We start from the raw sequence: 27,364 nt of genomic DNA on the forward strand, positions 1-27,364 counted from the left end.
CGGTGTTTCACAGAGTTTGGTGTTGGGACCGCTGCCTTTTACGATGTATGACAATGATTTGGACTATGGGATTAATGGATTTTTGGATAAATTTGCCGATGATGCAAAGAGAGGTGGAGAAGCCCGTAGAACTGATGAAGCAGAGAGCCTGCAGAGAGACATGGATAGTTTAGGGGAATGGGCAATGAAGTGGCAAATGAAATACAATGTTTGAAAGTGAGTAGTCATGCAATTTGACGGCAGATGTAAACGAGCAGACAATTATTTAGATGGGGAAAAATTAAAAATGCAGAGATACAAAGGGACTTGGGAGTCCTTGTGCAAGATACCCTAAAGGTTAACCTCCATGTTGAGTCCGTGGTGAAGAAGAAGCATGCTATGTTGGCATTTATTTTTAGAGGTCTAGTATATAAGAGCAGGGGTGTGATGTTGAGGCTCTATAAGCCCCTCGTGAGACCACACTTAAAGTATTGTATGCAGTTTTGGGCTCCTTCTTTTGGAAAGGATATACTGACATTGGAGAGGGTTCAGAGAAGCCCTGTGACGTGATATCCGGGGAATCGAAGAAAAAAGAATACGAAAATTGGACGTTGGAAGTTGAGATTTAGATGAAGGGGAAGTAGCAGCTATAAAGCTACTTCAGAATGAATGTTCTTATTGATTCCCGATCTGTTTGTCAGCGTTTGTGACTACTCTCTTCTTCGGTCCGGGCAATGCTGCGCTCTTCGCTATCCCGCTTCGATCTGTTTTTGACCCCAGTGTCGGGGCCCTCGCACATTGATCAGCACCCCGTTCTTCCGTTCGTTTAGAAATATTTCAACATGACCCTCCTCATGACATGCTCACTCGTCTGCCACCCCGGTCACCAGCAGTCGCTGCACGTTATCTCGACTTGCACGCCATTCCCACTGCAGCAAGCTTGGCGACGAACCCTTACTACCCACATTTTATTTATTGAAGCAAAACCAAACCCCATTGATTCCCATTGTCCTTGTTGGCTGGGAAACCTCCCTCCGTTATCATAGTCTGTTATGTTGTTTTAACTGTATCAAGTAACGATTATTCTCTTAATCCCAAAGGAATACGGGCCCAACATATTTCGACATCACGTCCTCGTCTGAACCACGGAAAGGACAATGGGTTTCCAACAATTAACTTTAAATTGCTTCGGAATCCAGTCGCGACGGAATCTACAAATGCGGGCTCGTTGGTCTAGTGGTATGATTCTTGCTTTGGGTGAGAAAGCATATGCGAGAGGTCCCGGGTTCAAATCCTGGACGAGCCCCGTTATTGGACATAATCAACGATTTGCTTAACGACTTTTGCATCGACCCACGAGATAATTCGTTTTATTAAAGAAAAACACTGAAGAAGGAATTGCAAATAGATTTCAATGCAGAAAAGTTTGAAGTGACACAGTTTTGAATGTCAAACAAGCGGAGTATTTATTCTATGAATGGGAGAGCACCGAGGAATGCAACTCAACGGGGAGACAGAGTTGTAGAGTGCATAGTTTGCTGAAAACTGTGCCATATGCAGAGAGATAAGAAAGGTGTATGACACGCTGACCCGTGCTCAGGGCATTACTATAGGAGTTGGGAGATTGTGTTGCTGTTACACTCTATTATGGAAATACATGTAAAAATGTAAAGAGCACAGCAAGTCTATGGAAAACGATGGGTCTGTATGTTGATGAGCGCTGTAGGCATTCATGTGGAAGAACAAGAAACTGGCAAGTGAAGTTACATTGCCTAACTCTTCCTTCTTTCTTACCAGGACACAAGTGGCTCGAAATGTTATGGAATTGGAACTGGTGCGGACAGAAAATGTCGTTTGCGTAAAGTTTTCTTTGATCGGTCAGGGTTGTTAGCCCTGAGCTAAACCTTCAAAGTTAGAGGACCGATAGACCACTCTTAGTCTGTCCTCTACCCTATTTGGCGTGAGTGTTCCGACCAAGTGCCAAAGCATTAACTCCTAACTCCAGCCAGCTTCGCTCTCCGGGTTACGGAGGCACACAAGCCGCCAAACCCCGACAAGATTGTGTTCCGTTTGGAGGCTACGGATGTTATCATGAATTATACACATGTAAAGGGGGTTTCTTCTTTTTCCTTTGTTACTGTGTATGTAATCAAAATGGCTTCTTTGTTTTGTTAAAAGCAGGAATGCTTCTTTGTTGCGAGAGAGTGCTGGAAGCTTGCTTGGTTTAAAATTTACTGATAACGAGAATTGTATTCCTTTGTAAACCAATTGGGATTAATGTTGTTCTTTCTTCTGAGTCTGTATGCTATTGTTGGTGGGCTTTTGGGGAGATCGGCGCGAGGGGTTGAGAGAGAGAGGACGCGATGCTGTAAGCTGGGCGAGGAACGAACCCCAAGCGGGGGTCCAAGGCCAGGATGTACTCCGAGGAGAGGAGATAAAGCTAGATGTGCTTGGTTGACCACTTCGGGTGGTCCTGCGCTGCGAGTCGAGGAGTTCGGAGGGGATCGAATGGTGGCCAGAAGACTTCAGTAATTGAGCTCCAACGGTTGTGCACGAAGTGGTTTGGACTTTGATAAGTTTGGCCCCTTTTCTTTATTGTTTTTCCTTAATATATACTGTATCGTTATTAATCATTTAGTTATAGTAACCTTTATAAATTGTACTCATTTAATCGCATATGGTGTACTGTCTGTTTTTGGGCGAGGCGGGGTCATCACACAGTATCCACAGCAGCTGATTACCCAGTTTTGTGGGGCCGAAGGCTGCACCCCCTAGACGAGACCGAGCTGAGCGAGCCTGAGGCGACCCAGGGGGTTACACACAAACTCTGAGACGGATACCAGGAAGATCTGACAACATAAATAGAGGACACCGTCAGCCACAATTCACGTGGGAGTGGCAATCTCAGTCTAGGTTGTGTTTGCAAGAAAATGTGCAAAATCTTTATGAATCGTGTCATTTCCCGTGATGCCGCTCGTTGCTCCATTCTGTAGATAGTGAGCCTTTTCAGCAACGACCATGGACACATTACTCACAGTCACTCACACCGGGTAATCCGGAGGAACAGTCAATGATTTGATTGGACTGCTGAGCAATGGCTGGGACCGGTGAAGCATCGAGGTGGCAGTGACTTTCCCTGCTAACCATACTGCACTCGGAACCTGAAGGAACACATGGTCTTCGTTCATTCTGCCGGAAACCTCGTGTCTATTGGAGCCAGTAGGCGTACACGCATCAGATAGATATGCTGGTTAGGTGGAGTCACAGCAACAATGTTGCAATCAATGTCAGTAAAACAAAGGAATTGATTGTGTACTGCAGGAAAAATACGTCAGGAGAACAAATCCCCAAACTTACTGAGGGTTCACAAGGTTGAACATCTTCAGGGTCCGGTGCGTCAACATCCCAGAGGATCCATCCTGGTCCCAAGACGTTGACGTAGTTACGGAACAGACGCGATTAATGGTCATTGACGAGATTTAGTGTAGGCAATGGATTCAATTAATTTCTATGGACGCTAATGGGGCGCGTTCTGAGTGGTTGCTTCCCTGCCTGGAGTGGGGCGGGGATCCATTGGAGAGGATAGAAGGAGGCTGCTCAGTGCCGTAGTCTCAGCCATTTCAATCACGGGCACACGCCTCACCACCACTGCGGACCTGATGCTCAAAGTACGGTGCCAGAACAAGGCTGCATGCATAATTCAGGACCTACACCATATTAAAAATCCCCTCTTTGGGGTGGGGAGTGGGGTGACGGGGGTGGTAGAAGTAGTTTTCTGAAAATAGAAAATCATTTTTTTATTAAAAGCTTCTTCCCCTCTGCTTAGACATTTCTCAACACATGAACACTAACAATTCCTTTTTAAATATCTATTTAATTTATTATATTGTAATATATAGTGATATATATAAAATGTATCGTCCTTAGAGAGATATCATAGGATCAGAGGATGGGAGTTATATACAGGCCTCGAGCAGTGAGTACAAATGACAACAGGAGATACACAGGCATGTAAAAATGGCAAAATTGCGATGGTCGTTGTAGGATTTGAATATGCAGACAGTTTGGGAAAATCTAGTTGGCGCTGGATCCCCTGAGAGGGAATTTGAGAGGCAATGCTTTCTAGAGCACGTTGTGGCCGAGCCCATTTTGGAAAAGGAAATTGTGGATTGTGTGTTGTGTTTTGATTTGACCAGGGAGTTTAAAATACAGGAATGCTTAAGAGGCTGCGCTGCGCTTATAATATGATCGAATTCACCCCGCAGTTTGAGAGCGATAAGCTAAAATCACATGTATGAGTATTACGTGCAGTACGTAGAACTGCAGCGGCACGAGAGAGGACACTAAAATGTTAAGAAGGTTAATTTTATTGCCAAAATCTGCATGTAAAATACAACTCTGATATTTGTCTGCTCCAGATAACTATTAAATACAGAGAGACCATGGTGTCGATGTAAGGACAAACATCAACCCCGGCACGGAAAAAAGAAAAGGAACAAATCTCGCATCCCCCAAAATGCCTTCTTCCCTGCAGCAATAAAAAAAAACGACAATAAGAGTACAGGGTTTATATGCTGCAGGTCTTGATGAGCCAGGTGTGCCGTCACCGAAGGGAATGCGGAGAAAATGGGAAATTAACGGTCGGGACCATGCAGCACCCTCCCTCAACGGGCGCCTCCAGGCGAACCACCATGCTTGTCTGGATTGTCGCGATGGAAATCTCGGGTGAGGGAAGGGTCCAAGATGAAGGAGCGGGAAATCCATCTGCGTCCCTCAGGACTGCATCCCTCCCAATCGACAAGGTACTGGAGACCCCCTACCTCGGCGGTGCACATCGAGAATTTGCCGGGCGGTGTAAACTGGGCAGTCGTCGATGACACAGGCAAGTGGAGGAGGTTCAGCAGCAGGGTACATAGGGCTGACAGTCACGGGTTTCAGTTGAGAGACATGGAACGTGGGATGAATGTGCATAGATCTGGGCAGTTTGAGTTTGACCACCGAGGAGTTGATGAGGCTCTCGATTTCGAATGGTCCGATTTAACGAGGGGCGAGTTTCTTGGATTAATTTTTGAGAGGATGACTCTTGAAGAGAGTCAGACCTTCTGACCAGACTGATAGTTCGGCGCTGGAACTCGGTGGCATCCTTCCAGACCTTGCGGGTGCATTAGCGGCCGACCAATCGATTCGGGGGTCGGAGTGAGGTGGAGAAAGAGAGAGAGGGAAGACAGGGAGAGGGAGAGAGAGAGGGAGAGAGAGAGAGGGAGGGAAAGGGGAGAAAGGGGGGAGAGCGGAGGGAGAGAGGAGGGGTGGGGAGAGAGGGGAGAGAGAGGGTGTAGAGATTCCCACAGGTCGGGGAAAAGATTTTTTTTTAAAGCTAAAGAGACTTCAGCGATGAGGCACGGGTAAACTGTTGCAATGGTTGCATATAATGTCACTAAATTACTGCTAATTAGGTAATGTAGGGTTGATTCAGGATCAGGTGCTTTGCTGTAGCTGCATGATGTGAGAGCTGCGGGACCCCTTTGTCGTTCCTGTTGACCAAATCTGCAGCGAGTGTTATCTGCTCAGGCTCAAAAATGATAAGCTGGAATCTGAGCTTCAAACACTGTGGCACTTCATGCAGTGGGAGAGTTAGCTGGGTTCTCTGTTTTAGGAGATAGTCACACCCAGAAGTTTAACTGCTTTAAATTCGGTTAGTGTTTATGGACAAGAGTGTGTGAGTACCAGTGAGGTCGATAGTGTGATCTCAGCCCTTGAGCTTGACCAGCAGGTCTCAGATTCTTAAACACAAAGTACACTGCAGATGCTGTGGTCAAATCAACACGAACAAACAAGCTGGATGATCTCAGCAGGTTGACAGGAGCGGTTAACGGATTCTTGCTCCCTGTGTGGATAGCGGGGACTGTAGGAAGGATGAGCAACCTAACTGTGGCACCGTAGTTCAGGGAGCTATTCAAGGGGAGGGGGGGAGGGGGGAGAGAAGAGAAATGCGGTGGCATAGTCAATAGAATTGACAGAGTTCTCCGTCGCAAGGATAAAGAGTCCAGAAGGTTATGTTGCCGGCCTGGTGCCCGGGTTCGGGACATCTTATCAAACCTGCAGAGGAATTGCAGTGGGTGGGGAAAGCTCCCGTTCTCGTAGTCCATGTGAGTACCAACGACATAGGAAAAACGAGGTAAGAGATATGCTGATAGAATTTGAGCGACTTGGGACGAAATTTCAAAACAAAAGCACCAAAATGGTGGTAATCTCTGAGCCAGATGCAAATTAGCATAGCATCAAGAAGATGAGAGAGTTAAATGCCCGGTTCAAGGATTGGTCTGGGAGAAGTGAATCTGAATTCATGGGAGCATGTCAACAGTTTTAGGAAAGGAGGGAGCTGTACTAATAGGACGGGCTTCACTTGAACCGTGATGGGGCCTTGATCGTAGCCATTCCCATAACTATAGATGTCAATAGGGCTTTAAGCTGGATAGTTGGTGGTGGGGGGCCGGGGTAGTTTATGCTGCAGCTGTACAGGGTACCGGTGCAGGTGAGGCCGCACCTGGAGTACTACACGCAGTTCTGGTGTCCTTAATTGAAGAAGGATATACTGGCTTTGGAGACAGTGCAGGGCAAGTTCACCAGGTTGATCCAGAGATGAAGGGTTTAGACTATGAGGAGAGTTTGAGCTGCCTGGGACTGTACTCGCTGGTATTCAGAAAAATGAAAGGAGATCTTATATGAAAGGGATAGATAAGATAAAGGCGAAACTGTTCCCACTGATAGGTGAGACTAGAACTAGGGGATATAGCCTCAAGATTCCAGGGAGTAGTTTTAGGTTGGAAATGAGGAGGTACTGCTTTTCCCAGAGAGTCATGAATCTGTGAAATTATCTGCCCAATGAAGCATTGGAGCGTACCTCAGCAAATATATTTCAGGCAAGGTTGGATACATTTTTCTATAGTTGGGGAATGGATAGGGTACGGGGAAAATGCAGATAGGTGGAGGTGAGGCCACAGCAAGATCAGTTATGATCTTATCGAATGGCGAAGCAGTCTTGACGGGCCAATTGGTCTACTCCTGCTCCTATTCCCATGTTCTTATGATACTATCACAATCACACACAACTAACTGACCGGCGACACCGAGTGACAGTTTGAATAACCAGTTCCTTTTCTCACCACCATTCTCCATGTCATGACGGTGTACGATATGACCCAAGCTTACTACCGAGGTATTTGTCAATTTAAATAATTATGTCGTCCAGATTTTTCAGTATACCGTCCTCGGCCCAAAGTGAGCAGAAGATTCCCTCCCCGGATAATCCCATCCCGAGACACTGGTGTTCGAGGCTGTGCCACACACCCGGCCTATTCCTATCTGTATAATTCCCCAGGACCTAATTTCGGGAGCACTCGGATCCGGACATTCAGAGGAAGCAGTGTCGCTGAACAGGAAGCAGGATTACGTTTGTGGGACCTCCTCTGACGTCATAGACCGAAGCAGGAGCCAGGGCCCGTTACAAGCAAAAGTAAATCTGCTGATTCTGGAAATGCACACAGAATGGTGGAGGAACACAAAGGTCAGGCACAGGTAGCATCTTTGGAAAAGAGTACAGTCGACGTTTCAGGCCGAGGCACTTCATCAGGACAGGAGAAAAAAATGGGATCAGAGTTGGAAGGTGGGGAAAAGGGAGGGAGAAAGACATGGTTATAGGTAAAACAGGGGGAGAGGTGAGTAATGTCAATCCATCAGGTTGGATCCTACCCAGATAGAATACAAGGTGTTGTTCCTCAAACCTAGATGAGGCCTCATCACGGCAGTGGATGACACCGTGGATTGACATATTGGGATGAGAATTGGATTTAACATCTCTTATAACCGTTGAGAATTAAAACTGGAGCGCGGTCATTAAAGGGGAGAGTGATCATTAAAGCGGAGTGCGGGAATCAGACAAAATATCCCCATCCCACAGGCAGGAATGTTCAGGAATTCAGATGTCCACTTGCAGTCCCCATTTGGATTCATTCAGCGATCTCAGTTCCTTCTCCTTGATTTCACTGAACCGATTGTACCGCAGCCTGAAACAGATGGAAGAATAAAGATGAAATAACCAAATTACACAACAGTGTCAGTAACAGGGGACCGGGGTTACACTCACAGACATATATCACCAGAAAACCCGCCAATCCGCTGATATTTTACCACATTGAACATTAGCACAAACACTTACCATATCATCATCAGTCTCGGATGAGTCAGTATGAAGTGCTGGAGAGCGGAGACAAATTGGTCTGTGAGCGAGTTGTAACTCAGGTCCAGCACCGTGAGTGATCCAATTGAACTGAGAGCGGAGATGAGATCCTCGGCACCAGAATCTGTGAGACCGACACCTCTCAGCCTGGAGATGAGAGAGAGTGAGGGTGAAGGACACAGAGAGAAAGGAGACTGTACAAATCCCCAGTGTTTATCAGTAACACAATTACTGATCACATTAATGTTTAGTGTCAGACAGCCAGTGACTGTAAACACAATCTCCCACAGTCTGGTACTTACCACAGTTTCTTTATTTTCCACTCTGGGTTCCTCAGAGCCGCAGACACCAGTTTCACTCCTGAATCTCCCAGTTTATTATCACTCAGGTACAGTTGCGTCAATGACCGGTTTGTACTGAGAGCGGACATAAGATCCTCGACACCAGAAGCTGTGAGACCGACATACCTCAGCCTGGAGATGAGAGAGAGAGTGAGGGTGAAGGACACAGAGAGACAGGAGACGATACAAATCCCCAGTGTTTATCAGTAACACAAATAATGCTCAGTGACAGACATCCAGTGACAGTAAACGCAATCTCCCACAATCTGGTACTTACCACAGTTTCTTTATATTACTCTTGGGTTTCCTCAGAGCCGCAATCAATAGTTTCACTCCTGAATCTCCCAGGTTATTGTCACTCAGGTTCAGTCCCGTCAGTGATTGGTTTATATTGAGAGCGGATACGAGATCCTCGACACCAGAAGCTGTGAGATCAACTTTCTCCAGCCTGTAGGTGAGAGAGAGTAAGGATGAAGGACACAGAGAGACAGGAGACAGCACAGGTCGCCAGAGCTTATTCTTCCAGTGGACTGAACTGTATTCAGTGATTCAACATTGAGTCTGAACGAATACATCACTGCTGTCACAGACTTCATTAAAACCTGCTTGTATCAGTGTGAGTATACACGAATCAAAAGCAATGGATGCTGTGGCATTTAAATCAGGCGACCTTGGGCTGAACAAGAAAACCAAGTGTGATATACGGAGGGCTACTTCAAGATCTACGGAAGAATTCGAAGCACGGTGGACAGTGACATTAAATGCATGTCAACTCTGGCAGAGATTGCATGCCATTACTTCCTACAAAGCGAAACATAACCACGAATGGCAGTAATGCCTGCCTGCCACGCTTGCTTTGAAAGGGAGAGTAAAATTACAGCATCCGGACCCTTTTGATCTCTGTCTCGGAGGTCGACAAAAGGTTGTCTTCCAGGAGGGTGAAAGGCCCGATGGAGTACCTGGTGACGATGTGAAAACTTGTGCCCACCAACTGGCTGGAGTGTTTATACACACTTTCACTCTCTCAATGGTACAGCCAGAAGTTGCCAGCTGCTTCAAAAGGTCAACACGTTTACCAGTGATCAGGAAGAGCAAGGTGAGCTGCTATAATGACTATCGCCCAGTAGCACTCACATCTACTGTGATAAAATGCTGTGAAAGATTCGTTATGGCTGGAATGAACTCTTGGCTCAGCAAGGACTTGCACCCACTCAAATTGCATATCTCCACAATAGATCTATGGCAGAGTCGACCGTAATGGCTCTCAATGCGGCCTTGGAACATCGATAATGCGACCCCTTAGGTCAAGATGCTGTTCATTCACTACATCTCAATATTCGACTCTATCATTCCTACAGTCCAGTTAGAAAAGCAACAGGACCAAAGTTTCTGGACCGCACCCTGAAGAGGATCTTCGACTTCCTGACCAGACCATCTGTGCCGATTGGAAATAATATTTCCATCTCACTGACAATCAACACTGGCGCAGCTCAGGGATGTGTGGTTAGTCCACTGTTCTCTCTTTACAACCATGAACCTCTGGCTAAGAAAAGCTTAACTACCATTCATAAATTTGTTGATGATACAACCATAGTTGGCTTAAACTCAGATTGTCGCAAAAAGGCGTGCAGGAGTTAGATATAATAAGTAGTTCAAGGATGTTGCAATAGTCTTGCACTCAACATCAGTAAGACCAGACAGATGCTTATGACTACAGGAAGGGTAAGTCAGGGGAGCACGAACCAATTCTCACAGAAAGAACAGAAGTGGAGAGAGTGAGCTTCTTCAAGTTACTGGGTGTTAATATCTTTGAAGACCTACCTGTTGGCAGCACGTCGATGCAGTTATAAGGAAAGCAAGTTATAAATGGCTATTTTTCATTGTGAGTGTGAGGAGATTTGGAGTATTTCGAGAAATACTCGCAAATTCCTACTGATGTACTGTGGATATCATTCTAACTGTCCGCATCACCAACTGGTACATTATGTTATGGGGATGTGTTATGTTGGCTGTGGCTACTTCACAAGTTCAAAATACATTTGCAGGTATTTGTGAATCTAGTTAACTCCATCATGGGCAATAGCCTCCGTAATATCCAAGACATCTTCAAGGAGATGCCTCAGAAAAGCGGCATCCATCATTAAAGACCCCGAACACCCAGGACGTCCTCTGAACCCTCTCCAATGTCAGCACATATTTTCTTAGCTGAGGAGCCCAAATGTCTTCACAATAATCAAGGTGAAGCCTCACCAATGCGCTATCAAGCCCCAGCACCATATCCTTGCTCTTGTATTCTAGATGTCTTGAAATAAATGCTGACATTGCATTTGCCTTTCTCATCATTGACCCTACCTACACGTTAACATTTAAGGTGTTCTGGCATCTTTGCATCTCAGAATTTATGATATTCTCCCCGATTATAAAGTGGTCTTCATATTAATTTCTACTAACAATGTGCATGACCATGCATTTTACAACATTGTGTTTCACTTGCCACTTTCTTGCCCATTCGCCTAAGCTGTCTATTCTTTCTGAAGCCTATCTGTTTCCTCAACACCAATCATCGTATCATCTGCAAAACGCCAATAAAGCCATTGACTCCATCATCTAAGTCATTGATTTCCAACATAAACGATGAGGTCCCAACCCAGACCTCTATGGAAAACTACTAGTCACTTGTAGCCAACCAGAAAAGGATCCTTTCATTCCCACTCGCTGCCTTCAACCAATCAGCCAATGCTCTAACTATGCCAGTAATTATCTTGCAATACCAAAGGCAGTTACATTTTTAAGCAGTCTCATGTGCGGTACATTGACAAATCTGCCGCATTCAATGCATTTCTTTCATCTATCCTACTTGCAGTCTTCTCAGTGAATTCTAACAGGTTCGCCAGGCAGGAGATTCGCTGAAGGAAACAACGCTGAATTTCTCCCTTCTTTTCCTGTCTCTCTAAATAATTGATATCGTTAAATAAAATATCTTCCCAACCACTGACGGCAGTGTGTTCTATAAATGGTTTATGCTTTCTTTCTGCAGCTTTCTTCTTTTCTAAAAGAGTGAAGAGATATTTGTATTTTTGGAACGTCCTGTGGCACCATGCCAGAGTACAGTGCCCTCTGAAAAATCATCACTAATGTCTCAAAAACCTCTTTCAGAACCGTAGGGTGCAGTTCATCCGATCCAAGTGACATGTATCCTTAGGGCGTCCAGCTTTCTCAGGACCTTCTCCATTGTAATAGTAACTGCACTTACTTCTCTTCCCTCACACCCTCCAACATCAGCACACTGTTCGTGTCTTCCACGGTGAATACTGATGTAAAATACTCATTAAGTTCATCAGCCATCTCCTTGTCCGCCGGTATTATTTCTTGGGCCTCATTTTCTATCGGTCATATATAAATTGTCATCTCTGTTTTAGTGTTACATACTTGAAAAAGCGTTTACTATCCAATTTGATATTGTTTGCTTGCTTCCTTACAAATCTCATCGTTTTCCACTTAATGATTCTTTTACTTGCTGTCCGTAGTTTTTTAAAGACTTCGCAGCGCTTTCTCTTACCGGTATCTTTTTGGCTTGTTGTATGCCCTCTCTTTTGTTTTTACGTTAGCTTTGACTTCCCTTGTCAGGCATAGTTGTACTATTTTACCATTTTTTTTTATGACATACAAGCTTCCTAATTTCCTCCGGTTCATTACAGAACGCCCAATCAAGTATATCTGATCCCCTAGAAGGCTCAACGATAAACTGCTCTAAAAGACATCTCATAAATAGTCAACAAACTTATTCTCTTAAGATCCATTACCAAATTGATTTTGCCAATCGACCTGCATTTTGAAATCTCCCAGGAAAACCATAACAATGTCCTTTTTACACGCCTTTTCTATTTCCTGCCGTGATCTGTGATCCACAGTCCAGCTGTTGTTGGGCGTCCTGTATATAATTACCATCATCGTCATTTTACCCTTGAGTATCTTAATTCAACCCGCAGGGATTCAGCATCTTAAGATCATAAGACCGAAGACCTAAGACCATAAGACTTCGGAGCAGAATAAAACCATCTGGCCCAACGAGTCTGCTTCGCCAGTAAAGTATAGCTGATCCTTTCATTCCTCTCTTCCTCTAGGCCAGTTCCCTGCCTTCTCCCAGTAACCTTTGATGCCACTTACAATCAAGAACCCATCCATCTCTACCCAACGACTGGTCTTCACAGCTGCATGTGGGAAAAAATTCTGCACCCTTTGGCTAAAGAAATTCCTCAGCATCTCTTTTTTGAAAGGCCTCCACTCTATCTTGAGGTTGTTCCCTCTTGTCCTAGACTCACCCATCATGGGAAACATTCTTTACACATCTATTCTTTTGGGGCATTTCAAAAGTTTCAATGAGACACTCCCTCATCCTTCTGAATATCAGCGAGTACAGACCCACAGCCGTCAAACGTTCCTCGCATTTCATTCCTGTAATCATCATTGTGAACTTCCTCTGGACCTCTTGCAATGCTAGCACATCTTTTCTAAGATGAGGGGCCCTGAACTGTACACAATACTCAAGGTGAGACCTCACTGGTGCCTTATAAAGCCTAAGTATCAAATCCCCGCTGTTGAACTCTAGACCTCTTGAGAAGAATGCTAACATTGCATTTGCCTTCCTCATCAACATCTCAACCTGCAAATCAACCATTAGGACGTTCTGCATATGCGCTCGCAAGACTCTTTGCGTCTCAGATTTTGGGGTTTTTGTCCTCGTTTAGAAAATAGTCCGTACATTTATTTCTACTATCAAAGAGCACGTCCATGCATTTTGCAATATTTTATTTCATCTGCCACTTTATTGCTCATTCTCTTCATCTATCTAAGTAGTTCTGCATTCTTTCTGTTTCATCAATACTACCCGCCCTTCCACTGATCTTTTTATAACTGAAAACTTGGAAACAAAATAATCTATTTCATCATCTGTCTTTTATATACAGCATAAAAAGAAGTGGTCCCAAAACCGACACTTGCGGAACACCACCAGTCACTGGCAGCCAACCAGACAAGGATTATTTTATTCCCACTCACTACCTTCTACCAATCAGTCAAAGCTCTAACCATGTTAGTAAATTTCCTGTAATAACATGGGCTCTTAACTTGTAAAACTGCCTCAAGTATGGCACCTTGTTAAAGGCCTTTTGGAAGTCCAAATATACAACACGCAATGCACCCCCTTTATCTATCCTACTTGTAATCTCCTCAAATGGTTTTTAAAGATCTTTTCTGGTGCCGCCTGAATCTCGAGCGCTTCTTCTTTCAGAACCCTAGGGTGCAGTTTACCTGGGCCGGGTGACGTATTTACTTTTAGGTCTTTCAGCTTTTTGAGCACCTTGTAATAGTAATTGCACCCACTTCTCTTCCTTCACACATTACATAATCTTCCCCAGTGAGGAGTGATGCAATATACTCACTTAGTTCATCTGCTATCTCCTTGTCCCCCGTTATTCCTTCTCCTGCCTTATGTTCTACCGGCCCTATCTCTGATCTCTCTTTTAGTTTTTACATACTTGAAAAACGCCTTTACTATCCACTTTGATATTGTTTGTAGATTGATTTCATATTTCATCTTTTCCCTTCTAATTGTTCTTTTAGTTGTTTTCTGTAGGGTTTCCCAATCTTTCCCAGTCCTCTATCTTCTCACCATTTACTTTGTTGTATGTTCTCTCTTTCATGTTTACATTACCTTATCCTACCCTTGTCAGCCACCGTTGTACAATTTTGCCATTTGAGTATTTCTTTACTTTTGGGATACACATGTGTATAAGACAATAAGACCATAAGATTTAGGAGCAGAAATAGACCATTGGGCCTATCGAGTCTACTCCTCCATTCAATCATGGGCTGAACCACTTCCTCCAGTAAACTCCACCCCCTGCTTTTACCCCATCCCATTTGATGTCCTAGATAATCCAGGACCTATCCCTCTCAGCATTAAATGCACCCAATGGCATGGCCTTCACTGCCGCTCATGGCAATAAATTCCACAGATTTACTACCTTCTGACTATAGTAATTTCTCCGCTTCTCAGTTCGAAAATAGTGTCCTTCAATCCTGAAATCGTGCCCTCATATTGTCATCACTAGTTCCTAAAGGTCCTTCTACCTTAAACTCCCTAATCGCCTCCCGATCATTACATTACACCCTATGCAGTGTAGCTGATCTCCTAGCTGATTTTCTAAAAAGTCATTCAATAAACTCACTCTCTTGAGATCCATTACCAAGCTGATTTTCCCAATCAAGCTACATGTTACAATCTCACATGCCGATTATACCATTGCACTTTTGACACGCATTTTCTACCGCCTGTTGTAATCTCTGATCTACTTTCCAGCCACTGTAGGGAGGACCGTATATAACTGCCGTCAGAGTGCTTTTATCCTTACAGTCTCATAACTAGACCCACAAAGATTCAACATCTTCCGATCCTATGTCACAAGTTTTTAATGTTTTGATGTTACTTTTTACAAGCAGAGCCACGCAGAACTTTCCGCTCCCTCTGATATAATGTGTTATCTCTGATATTCAGCTCCAACTACTACCATCCTTCAGCCACGATTCAGTAATGCACCTGACAATCTGTAGTAATGCAACATAGGATCCAATTTGTTTCTTGTACTCCATGCATTTGGGATATAGTATCCTGAATACTGTCTTTACTGCCTTTTTATCATTCTGAATAATTAATGCACCGGCACTCACCCTACAGGCTACCATTCTGTCCTATTCGTATGCCTGCCTTTCCTGACAGTCTGGCTGCATGTTTTGTATTTTTTAACCATCTGTGTCTCTTCACTCCAATTTAGTTTAAACCAGTTCTAACCGCGGTTATAAACCTATCTGCGAGCACTCTAGTCCCTCTTTGGTTCAGGTGCAGCCCGTCACTTTTGAAAAGGTCATAGCTGCAACAGAAGAGATCCGAAAGGTCGAAGAACCTGAAGGCCTGCCCACAGCACCAGAGCCGTGCATTAATCTGCCAAATAATCCTGTTTCCATCCTCAATGGCGCATGGCATAGGTAGCAATGCATAAGTTGCTACACTGGAGGTCCTGCTTCTAAGCATTCTACCCAGCTCTCTAAATTCTCTTTTCAGGACCTCTTTTCTTTCCTTCCTATTTCATTCGTACCAATATGTACCGAGACATCTGGCTGTTCCCCCTCCCCCTACAAATTGCGGAATCTCCCAGTATATTTTCATTCAAACCCAGCAGGAGGAAGCCGAGGCGAGATCCCCGGCACCAGAATCTGTGAGACCGGCAATCTGCAGCCAGCTAATCGGAAACACAAAATACTCTGCAGATGCTGGGGTCAAAGCAACACGCACAAAACGTTGGTGGAACTCAGCAGGTCGGGCAGCATCAGTGAAAAAGAAGGGTCTCTGCCAGAAAAGTTGACTACTCGTTTCCACAGATGCTGCCCGACCTGCTGAGTTCTTCCAGCGTGTTGTGCATGTTGCTCCACCCGAGAAATAATGGGTGTGTGAACACAAAGAGATCGGAGATGGTACAAATCCCCAGTGTTTATTAGTAACAGAGTTACTGATTACATTGATGTTCAGTGTCAGACACACAGTGACTGGAAACACAATCTCCCACATGCTGGCACTTACCACAGTTTCTGTATTTTACTCTCCGGGTTCCTCAGAGCCGCAGACAGCAGTTCCACACTCGAATCTCCCAGTTTATTACCTACCAGGCTAAAATCAGGGAAAGTGTTTAGAGGTCAGAAGTAACACTTTAGGGATTCTAACAATTGACAGGCAATTATTCTCTTCCTCCCACCCAACTGCTCTGCTGCGGACTGTTCAAGGGATATCAATATTGGGTGGGATGGAGCAACATGCCTCACAGTCCGTGCTGGAAATGGATGTGCGGTGGACGTAGATAAAAAAAAAATATAAGTAGATAGAGCAAGGGGTCAACAGTACTCATCTCTTGTTACCGAAGCCCTGAGGCTACATGTTAGTTGGGGTGCAGAATAGAGCATGAGGTAGTTCCCTGTGGGCTAATTTACAAAAGAAAAACATAGTACAATTTTACAGTTAGCAGTTAGAGACAATTTAATCACTACCTCAACTCCTGGCACTTGTGCAGCCCGTGTCCAAACCATTGGAGACTTTCATGCTGAATGTCGCAGCGATCCAGGTCGAGACATTTTATTGTATCAGAAAGCCCGATGACTTGTGATAAGACTACGCATTCAATCGGGGTCAAAGACATTCCACTAAAGGAAAGTGTCTCCACAGATCCCACTGCGACCTTAGCCAGCCCACGATTCTCAGACTCAAACAGGTAGTGCAAAGTTTTCAGGAGGCTCCTTTTACCAGCTTCACACTCTGTTTTTTCAGTCTGGCGTTTTACATCCTTCTTCATCCAGTCAATCACCTGGCAGATTCTTTGATACGTAAATGGACCCAGAAACTCCTCCAGGGCCTGAGATGTCATTTTGGAGGAGAGACCTGCAACAAAAATGAGAAAATTATCAAATCATCCATTGGTCTACTCTGGGTTTTAGTGAGGACTTTCAGGAAGTCCCCAGTAGGTGGAGTCAAATTGTGCGAACCCAGCTAAAAACTCTTTGATGGAGACGCACGAAATAAGTACACGACACTCCCGACAGTAGTATCTCCCTTGAAAAGCGCTATGAGAAACCCGGAGAGGAACTGGGAAGGCTGCAGATTGTATTTGATCAAATCTCCAGCTGTAAACACAATCTTCTTCTCGGAGACTCCTCTGAAGGCCATCTGACCAACCCTGAGAAACACATCAAGTGGTCTCTCAATGCCTCGACAGTGTTTTTTTCAGGATGTTGACATTATAGTAGGAATATAGTTTGGTGATGGTGTCGGAATTCCTTGTGGGTCCCTCTCTCTTTGTGTGAAGAAGCGACCGATTTCCAGAGCGAGTCTTCAACAGTAGGAGGGGTTGTAGCTCATTTAATCCTCATCCACGTGTTTGGAAGCAGCTGCTGCAACCGCCTCATGTTCAAAATGCCTGATGAAATATTCCTTCTGTTTCTTACGAACAATGCCAGGGTCTCAGCCGAGACACAGATCTCTGCCTTTTCCAATAAATGTAACGCAGTGGGACGGGTGGTCACCAGCACCGAATACCCTGGGAGCAGCTTATGTTGCATCAAACTGTACGCAATGTCCGACACCTCACACCACCACTCGGGATCTGGCCACTGGTGCTTGGGTTCTGTATCTCTCCGACTGTCAGCAAAACCGATTCAGTGCTTGAATTCATTGAAAACATCAAATATAAACAGCAACCCGTTGGGTTCTTCCAGACCTCTCTCAGGATATGAACATTCATTAGAAGTGGCGTCAGAGGTAGATAGGACAGAAAGAGGAGATGGTATTTATTGTTGATGTTGGTGAGGGCTAATTTGGAGAATTGTGTGCAATTTCGGCCAGCTACCCGAGGAAAGATAAAAGTAATATGGAAAGAGGCCGAAGAAAATGTACAAAGTTAGTATAAGGACTGGAAAAACTGAATTATATGGAGAGACCGATTATATTAGGACTTCATTGATTGGAACGTAGACGTTTGATCGGAGATATGATAGAAACATAGAAAACCTATAGCACAATACAGGCGCTTCTGCACACAAAGTTGTGCCGAACATGTCCCTACCCTCTATTTTTCTAAGCTCCATGTACCTATCCAAATGACCCTAACATATCCGCCTCCACCACCTTTGCCAGCAGCCCATTCCACGCACTCACCACTCTTTGAGTATAATATTTATCACTGACATCTCCTCTCTACCTAATCACTAGCATCTAAAACCTCTGTCCTCTTGTGGCAACAATTTCAGCCTTGGGGAAAAAGTCTCTGACTATCCACACGATCAATGCCTCTCATCATCTTGTACACATCTATCAGGTCACCTCTCAACCTCCGTCGCTCCAAGGAGAAAAGGCCGAGTTCACTCAACATATTCTCATAAAGCATGCCCTCCAATCCAGGCAACATTCTTGGAAATCTCCTCTGAACCACTTCTATGGCTTCCACGGCCTTCGTGTAGTAAGGCGACCAGAAATGAGCACAGTACTCCAGGTGGGGTCTGACGAGGGTCCTATATAGCTGCAACATTACCTCTCAGCTCTTAAATTCAATTCCACGGTTGATGAAGGCCAATACACCATACGCTTTCTTAAACACAGAGTCAATCTACACAGCTGCTTTGAGCGTCCTATGGACTAGAACCCCAAGATCCCTCTGATCCTCCACATTGCCAAGAGTCTTACCATTAACACTATATTCTGCCATCATATTTGACCTGCCAGAATGAACCACTTCACACGGAACTCCATCTGCCACTTCTTAGCCCAGGTTTGCATCCTATCAATGTCCCGTTGTGTCTTCTGACAGCCGTACATATTATCCACAACACGTCCAAACATTGTGTCATCAGCAAACTTACTAACCCATTCCTCCATTTCCTCATCCAGGTCATTTATGAAAATCACGAAGAGTCATGTTCCTAGAACAGATCATTGAGACTCATCACTGGTCATCGACATCCATGCGGAATATGAACCGTCTACAACCACATTTTGTCTTCTTTGGGCAAGCCAGTTCTGGTTTCACAAAGCAAAGTCCCCTTGGATCCCCTGCCTCCTTACGTAATCAATAAGCTTTGCATGGGGTATCTTATCAATTGCCTTGCTGTAATGCAGTTTACAAAATTATGTGCTGTGTGTAGTATAGTCCTCCGTTAGTCTCGATAGACCATGGATTTGCGCCTTGGAAAGTTTCAAGGGCACAAACCTGGGCAAGGTCTTTTTTAATGGAAGACCGGCAACTGCCCAAGCTGCAAGTATCCCCTCTCCACGCCACCGATCTTGTCCAAGGGAAGGACATTAGAACTTCAAGCAAACTTCTTCCACTGAGGTAGGTTGGGATTACAACCTGAAGTCATGGTTTAATGGGAACATAAATGTGGTGCATGCTAAATCGATATCAAGCTTTAAGAGAATTCTGGACAGGTACAACGGGAAGTGTTTAAAAAGGAGACAGCTTTATAGAGCGGGCGTCATAGGAGTGGGCGAAGAAGTAGATGCAGACAGAGTAGCAGGGCTTTTTCTCAACTGAACCGGCGATAACAGGTCGAGGCAAGATCAGTTATTTGTGAAGAATAGATACAGGAAATATGTATGTTCTGTGCTGGGGTGTCAACTGAGGGATGTCCTTCAGACTTCCAAATTTCCAGACAGCCACATCTGCACGAGGTGCGTCGAGCTGCAGCTCCTTAGGGACCACGTTACAGAACTGGAGATACAGTTCGATGACCTTCATCTGGTCAGGGAGAGTGAGGAGGGGATAGATAAGAGCAATAGGCAAGTAGTGACACCGGGACCTTGTGAGATACGTGATTAACAGTCAGGAGAGGTAGGGGCAAAAGTCAAATACTAGGGAGTACCCCTGTGGCTGTCCTCCTTAACAATAAGTACTCTTGTTTTAGTACTGTTGGAGGGGCGGCCTACCTGGGGGACGCAGGAAATAAACACAAACGATAGTTTGTCTCGAGTTGCTAGGGTCCGGGATCTTTTTGATCGCCTCCACGATATCCTTAAGTAGGAAGGAGAACAGCCACAGAGGTAAGAAAAGGGAGCAAGTCCTGAAATTAGACTACAGGTAGTTAGGAAGGAAGTTGAGAAGCAGAACATCAAAGTTAGTAATCTCGTGACAGTGAGTTTAGGAATAGAATGAGGCGGAGGAAAAATGCGTGGCTGAGGGATTGGAGCAGGTTTAGTGGACTCAGATATCTGGATCATTGGGACCTCTTTTAGGGGCAGGTCTGACCTCTACAAAAAGTGCTGGTTGCACTTGAATCCTAAGGGGTCCAAGATCCTGGCATGGAGATTTGCTAAGGCCATTGCAGAGAGTTTAAACTGGAATTGCTGGGGATTGGGAAGAGAGCTAAAGAGACGGAGGAAGCGGCGTGTGGCTGACAAATAAAGAAAGCTTGTAGAGGGAGGATAGGCAGGCGATAGAGAAGGAATGCGCTCAGACCGATTGTTGGAAATGTATCTACTTTAATGCAAGGTGTATTATGAACAAAGACGATGAACTTAGAGCATGGAGTAGCACTTGCTACTATGATGTTGCGGCGATTGCAGAGACTTGAATGGCTCAGGGGAAGGAATAGTTACTTAGAGTGCCAGGCTTTAGATGTTTCAAAGGACAAGGAGGGAGGCAGAAGAGGAGAGAGCATGTAACTGCTGATCAGATGTAGTGTTATGGATGCAGAGAAAGAGGAAGTCATGGAGGGATTGTCTACTGAGTCTCGGAGGGGGGAGGTGGGTGTAATGTATAAACAGGAAGGGGTCAATAACTCTGCTGGGTATTTTTTTATAGACCACCCAATGGTAACAGGGACATCGAAGAGCAAATAGGGAGACGGATACTGGAAAGGAGTAATAATAACAGGGTTGTTGAAGTGTGAGATTTTAATTTCCCAAATATTAGAACATAGAACATAGAATAGTACAGCATAATACAGGCCCATCCGCCCAGAATGTTGTGCCGACCCTCAAACCCTGCCTCCCATATAACCCACCACCTTAAATTCCTCCATATACCTGTCTAGTATTCTCATAAACTTCACTCGTGTATCTGCCTCCACCACTGACTCAGGCAGTGCATTCCACGCACCAACCACTCTTTGAGTGAAAAACCTTCCTCTAATATCCCCCTTGAACTTCCCTCCCATTACCTTAAAACCATGTCCTCTTGTACTGAGCGGTGGAGCCCTGGGGAAGAGGCGCTGGTTGTCCACTCCATCTATTCATCTTAATATCTTGTACAACTCTATCATGTCTCCTCTCATCCTCCTTCTCTCCAAAGAGTAAAGCCCTAGCTCCCTTAATCTCTGATCATATTCCATACTCTCTAAACTCGGCAGCATCCTGGTAAATCTCCTCTGTACCTTTTCCAATGCTTCCACATCCTTCCTATACTGAGGCGACCAGAACTGGACACAGTACTCCAAGTGTGGCCTAACCAGAGTTTTATAGAGCTGCATCATTAAATCGCGACTCTTAAACTCTATCCCTCGACTTATGAAATCTAACACCCAATAAGCTTTCTCAACTACCTTTTCTACATGTGAGGCAATTGTCAGGGATCTGTGGATATGTATCCCCAGAACCCTCTGTTCCTCCACACTACCAACTATCCTGCCTTTGTGTTTGTCCTAATAAATTGTACCACCTCGCACTTCTCCGGGTTAAAATCCATCTGCCACTTCTCAGCCCAATTCTGCATCCTATCAATGTCTATATGCGATCTTCGACAATCCCCAACACTATCTACAACATCATCAACCTTTGTGTCGTCTACAAACTTGCCAACCCACCCTTCTACCCCCACATCCAGGTCGTTAATAAAAATCACGAAAAGTAGGGGTCCCAGAACAGATCCTTGTGGGACACCACTAGTCACAACCCTCCAATCAGAATGTACTCCCTCCACCACAACCCTCTGCCTTCTGCAGGCAAGCCAATCCTGAATCCACTTGGTCAAACGTCCATGGATAGCATGCCTTCTGACTTTCTGAATAAGACTACCGTGTGGAACCTTGTTATTGCCTTTCTAAAGACCATGGAGATCACATTCACTGCACTATCCTCATCTACATGCCTGGTCACATCCTCACAGAACTCTATCTTAAAGCAATGTTCTCTTGTACTGAGCAGTGGTGCCCTGGGGAAGAGGAGCTGGCTGTCCACTCTGTCTATTCCTCTTAATATCTTGTACACCTCTATCATGTCTCCTCTCATCCTCCTTCTCTTCAAAGTGTAAAGCCCTAGCTCCGTTAATCACTGATCATCAGCCATACTCTCTAAACCAGGCATCATTCTGGTAAATCTCCTCTGTACCCTTTCCAATGCTTCCATATCCTTCCTATAGTGAGGCGACCAGAACTGGACACAGTACTCCAAGAGTGTCCTTACTAGAGTTTTATAGAGCTGCATCATTACATCGTGACTCTTAAACTATATCCCTCGACTTATGAAAGCTTACACCCCATAAGCTTTCTTAACTACCCTATCTACCTGTGAGGCAACTTTCAGGGATCTATGGACATGTACCCCCAGATCCCTCCGCTCCTCCTCACTACCAAGTATCCTGCCATTTACTTTGTACTCTACCTTGTAGTTTTCATTCCAAAGTGAACCACCTTACACTTCTCCAGGTTGAACTCCATCTGCCACTTCTCAACACACCTGCATCCTATCAATGTCTCTCTGCAATCTTCGACAGTCCTCTACACTATCCACAACACCACCAACCTTTGTGTGTTGTGCAAACTTGCCAACCCACCATTCTACCCCCACATCCAGATCGTTCATAAAAATCACGAAAAGAAGAGGTCCCAGACCCGATCCTTGTGGGACCCACTAGTCGCAACCCTCCAATCCGAATGCACTCCCTTCACCACGACCCTCGGTTTTCTGCAGGCAAGCCAATTCTGAATCCACCTGGCCAAACCTCCCTGGATCCCATGCCTTTTGACTCTCTGAATAAGCCTACGGTGTGGCACCTTATCAAATGCCTTACTAAAATCCATTTAGATCACATCCACTGCACACTACCCTCATCTATATGCCTGAACACCTCCTCAAATAACTCTATCATGCTTGTTAGGCACGATCTGCCCTTTACAAAGCCATGCTGACTGTCCCTGATCAGACTATGATTCTCTAAATGCCCATAGATCCTATCTCTAAGAATCTTTTCCAACAGCTCTCCCACCACAAACGTAAGGCTCACTAGTCTATAATCACCTGGACTATCCCAACTACCTTTTTTGAAGAAGGGGACAACATTCGCCCTCCCCAATCCTCTGGCACCATTTCCGTGGACAACAAGGTCATAAAGATCCTAGCCAGAGGTTCAGCAATCTCTTCCCTTGCCTCGTGGTGCATCCTGGGGAATATTCCATCAGGCCCCGGGGACTTATCTGTCATAATGTATTTTAACAACTCCAACACCTCTTTTCCCTTAATATCAACATGCTGCAGAACAGCAACCTCACTCAAATTGTCCTCACCGTCATCAAGTTCCCTCTCAGTGGTGAATACCAAAGAGAACTATTCATTGAGGACCTCGCTCACTCCACAGCCTCCAGGCACATCTTCTCACTTTTATCTCTAATCTGTCCTACCTTCACTCCTGTCATCCTTTTGGTCTTCACATAATTGAACAATGCCTTGGGGTTTTCCCTTACCCTACCCGCCAAGGCCTTCTTGCTCTTCTCAGCCCCTTCTTAAGATCCTTTCTTGCTACCCTGTATTCCGCAATAGACCCATCTGATCCTTGCTTCCTAAACTTTGTGTCTGCTGCCTTCTTCCACCTGACTAGATTTTCCACTTCACTTGTCACCCATGGTTCCTACACCCTACCATTTTTTATCTTCCTCACTGGGACAAATTTATCCCTAACATCCTGCAAGAGATCCTTAAACATCGACCACATGTCCATAGTACATTTCCCTGCAAAAACATCATCCCAAAGCACACCAGCAATGAGGCGCACCAGATAGTCTCATAATTTGCCCTTCCCCAATTAAAAATTGTCCTGTCCTCTGCGATTCTATCCGTTTCCATGGTAATGTTAAAGGCCAGGGAGCGGTGATCACTATCCCCCAGATCCTCACCCACTGACAGATCGGTGACCTGACCCGGTTCTTTACCTAATACTAGATCTAGTATGGCATTCCCCCTCGCCGGCTTGTCAACATACTTTGACAGGAATCCATCCTGGACACACTTAGCAAACTCTGCCCCATCCAAACCCTTGGAACTACTCAGGTGCCAATCAATATTAGGGAAGTTAAAGTCACCCATGATAACAACCGTGTTATTTTTGCACCTTTCCAAATTCTGCCTCCCAATCTGCTCCTCGGTATCTCTGCTGCTACCAGGGGGCCTATAGAATACCAGCAGTAGATTAACTACTCCATTCCTGTTCCTGACTTCCACCCATACTGACTGAAAAGAGGATCTTGCTGCATTACCCATCCTTTCTGCAGCTGTAATAGTATCCCTGACCAGTAATGCCATCCTTCCTCCGTCCCCCCCCCCACCTTTATCCCTTTTAAAGCACTGTAATCCAGGAATATTGAGAATCCATTCCTGCCCTGGCGCCAGCCAAGTCTCCGTAATGGCCACTACATAGTAATTCCATGTATGTATCCAAGCTCTCAGTTCATCACCTTTGTTCCTGATGCTTCTTGTATTGAAGTACACACACTTTAGCAGTTCTACCTTCCTACCTTTACACCCTTTATTCTGCTGCTCTTTCCTCAAAGCCTCTCTATATGTCAGATCTGGCTTTACTCCATGAACTTCTTTCACTGCTCTATTGCTCCGGATCCCATCCCCCTTGCAAATTAGTTTAAACCCTCCGGAACCATACTAGTAAACCTACCAGCAAGGATATTGCTCCCCCTCTAGTTCAGGTGCAACCCATCCAATCTGTACAGGTCCCACCTACCCCAGAAGAAATCCCAATGTTCCAAAAATCTAAAACCCTGCCCCCTGCACCAACTCCTCAGCCACGCATTCAACTGCCATTTCATCCAATTCTTACCATGACTATCACGTAGTACTGGCTGCAATACTACCCTCATTTATATGCCTGGTCACCTCCTCAAAGAACTCTATCGTTAGGCACGATCTACCCTTCACAAAGCCATGCTGACTGTCCCTGATCAGACCATGATTCTCTGAATGCCCATAGATCCTATCTTTAAGAATATTTTCCAACAGCTTTCCCACCACAGACTTAAGGCTCACTGGTCTACGATTACCCGGACTATCCCTACTAACTTTTTTGAACAAGGGGACAACATTCGCCTCCCTCCAATCCTCCGGTACCTTTCCCTTGGACAACGAGGACATAAAGATCCTAGCCAGAGGCTCTGCAATCTCTTCCCTAGCCTCGTGGAGCAGCCTGGGGAATATTCCGTCAGGCCCCGGAGACTTATCCGTCCTAATTTTTTTTAACAACTGCAACACCTCCTCTCCCTTAATATCAACATGCTCCAGAACATCAACCTCACTCATATTGCCCTCACCCTCTTCAAGTTCCCTCTCATTTGTAAACACAGATGAAAAGAATTCACTGAGGACCTAGCTCGATCTGGGGGTACTTGTCTACAGATCCCTGAACGTTGCCTCACAGGTAGTTAGGGTAGTTAAGAAAGCTTAATAAGCTTAATAATTAGCTTTCATAAGTTGACGAATAGTGTTTAAGAACCGCAATGAAGTGATGCAGCTCTGTAAAACTCTGGTTAGGCCACACTTGGAGTGCTGTGTCCAGTTCTGGTCGCCTCAATATAGTGCAGATAGGTGTGTTCGGTGAGAGTAAGCGTTCGGCACGGAGTAGAAGGACCGAGATTGCCTGTTTCCGTGCTGTAATTGTTACATGGCTATATGGTTATATATCATTACCTTGCTTTTGGAACCTTTCCAAAGCTTTTCTTTTCCTCTACCCTACTATAACTTCGCTATCTGATTGGAACGTATCAATGCCGAACTCCACACAAATAACCACCGCAAGTTTGTCATATTTCTACCGTACATGAGAACATCTGTTCTTCCGGATGGGACCCGGAGCAATACAGCAGTGAAAGAAGTGTATGGAGTAAAGTCAGATCTAACATACAGAGTGGTTTTGTGCATGGAACCGGATGAGACAGCAGTGGCACCTAATAAATACTTTCCTTAAGTATTCACTACGGAAGAGGATCTTGGTGCTTGTAGCGATGAATTACAGCGGGCTGAAAAGGTTGAGAAAATGAATATTAAGAAAGAGGATGTGCTGGAGCTTTTGGAAAGCATCAAATTGAATAAGTTACCGGGAACGGACAAGATGTACCCCAGGCGAATGTGTGAGGCGAGGGAAGAGTTTGCTGAGCCTCTGGCGATGAGCGTTGCATCATCAATGGGGATGGGGGAGTTTCCGGCGGATTAGAGGGTTTCAGATGCTGTTTATTTTTTTTCAAGAAAAGGAGTATAGATATCCCAGGAAATTACAGACCAGTGAGTCTTACTTCAGTGGTTAGTAAGCTTATTTAAAAAATTCTGGGACGCGTGATGTGTGAACATTTGGAGAGGCATAATTTGATAAGAATAATCAGCATGGCTTTGTCAAAGGCAAGTCGTGCCTTACGAACCTGACTGAATATTCTGAGGATATGACTAAACACATTGATGAAAAAAGAACAGTATATGGAGTGTATATTGATTTCAGTAAGGCATTTGATAAGGTACTCCATGCAAGGCTTATTGAGAAAGTAAGCAGTAATGGGATCCAAAAGGACATTCCTTTGTGCCTCCAGAATTGACTTGCCCAAGAAGGTAAAGATGGTTGTAGATGGGTCATATACTGCCTGGAAGTCAGTGACCAGTGGTGTCCCTCAGGGATCTGTTCTGGGACCGCTTCTCTTCGTGATGTTTCACAAATGACCTGGATGAGGAAGTAGGGGGAGTTGTTAGTAAATTTGCTGATGACACAAAGGTTGGGGGTTTTGTGGCTAATGTGGAGGGCTGTCAGATGTTACAGCGGGAAATCGATAGGATACAAAACTGGACTGAATAGCGACTGATGTGTTTCAACACAGATAAGTGTGAGGTGGTTCATTTTGTTAGGTCAAATATGATGGCAGAGTGTAATATTAATGGTAAAACTCTTGGCGGTGTGCAAGATCAGAGTGATCTTGTTGTTCGAGTCCATAGGATCCTTGACAGTTATATACAGGT

General features: G+C 44.9%; 1 protein-coding gene and 1 non-coding gene across 2 annotated transcripts; one reads left to right on the forward strand and one right to left on the reverse strand.

The window, feature by feature from the left end:
* Positions 1 to 1,201: 1,201 nt before the first annotated feature.
* Positions 1,202 to 1,285, forward strand: trnap-ugg (transfer RNA proline (anticodon UGG)). The gene is given in 2 exon segments: positions 1,202 to 1,237; positions 1,250 to 1,285. It is a non-coding gene; the product is annotated as a tRNA-Pro (tRNA).
* A 3,078-nt stretch (positions 1,286 to 4,363) lies between these two features.
* Positions 4,364 to 17,037, reverse strand: LOC140721702 (ribonuclease inhibitor-like). The gene is made up of 6 exons (XM_073036488.1): positions 16,654 to 17,037; positions 16,193 to 16,279; positions 8,834 to 9,004; positions 8,518 to 8,688; positions 8,195 to 8,362; positions 4,364 to 8,042 (listed from the first exon to the last, which is right to left on the reverse strand). The coding sequence occupies exons 1-6, from the start codon at positions 17,025 to 17,027 to the stop codon at positions 7,955 to 7,957; spliced, it is 1,059 nt and encodes a 352-aa protein (XP_072892589.1). The 5' UTR covers positions 17,028 to 17,037; the 3' UTR covers positions 4,364 to 7,954.
* Between the last annotated feature and the right edge of the window lie 10,327 nt (positions 17,038 to 27,364).

The sequence above is a fragment of the Hemitrygon akajei genome, unplaced genomic scaffold (genome assembly GCF_048418815.1).
Source record: "Hemitrygon akajei unplaced genomic scaffold, sHemAka1.3 Scf000060, whole genome shotgun sequence".
Classification (NCBI taxonomy): domain Eukaryota; kingdom Metazoa; phylum Chordata; class Chondrichthyes; order Myliobatiformes; family Dasyatidae; genus Hemitrygon; species Hemitrygon akajei.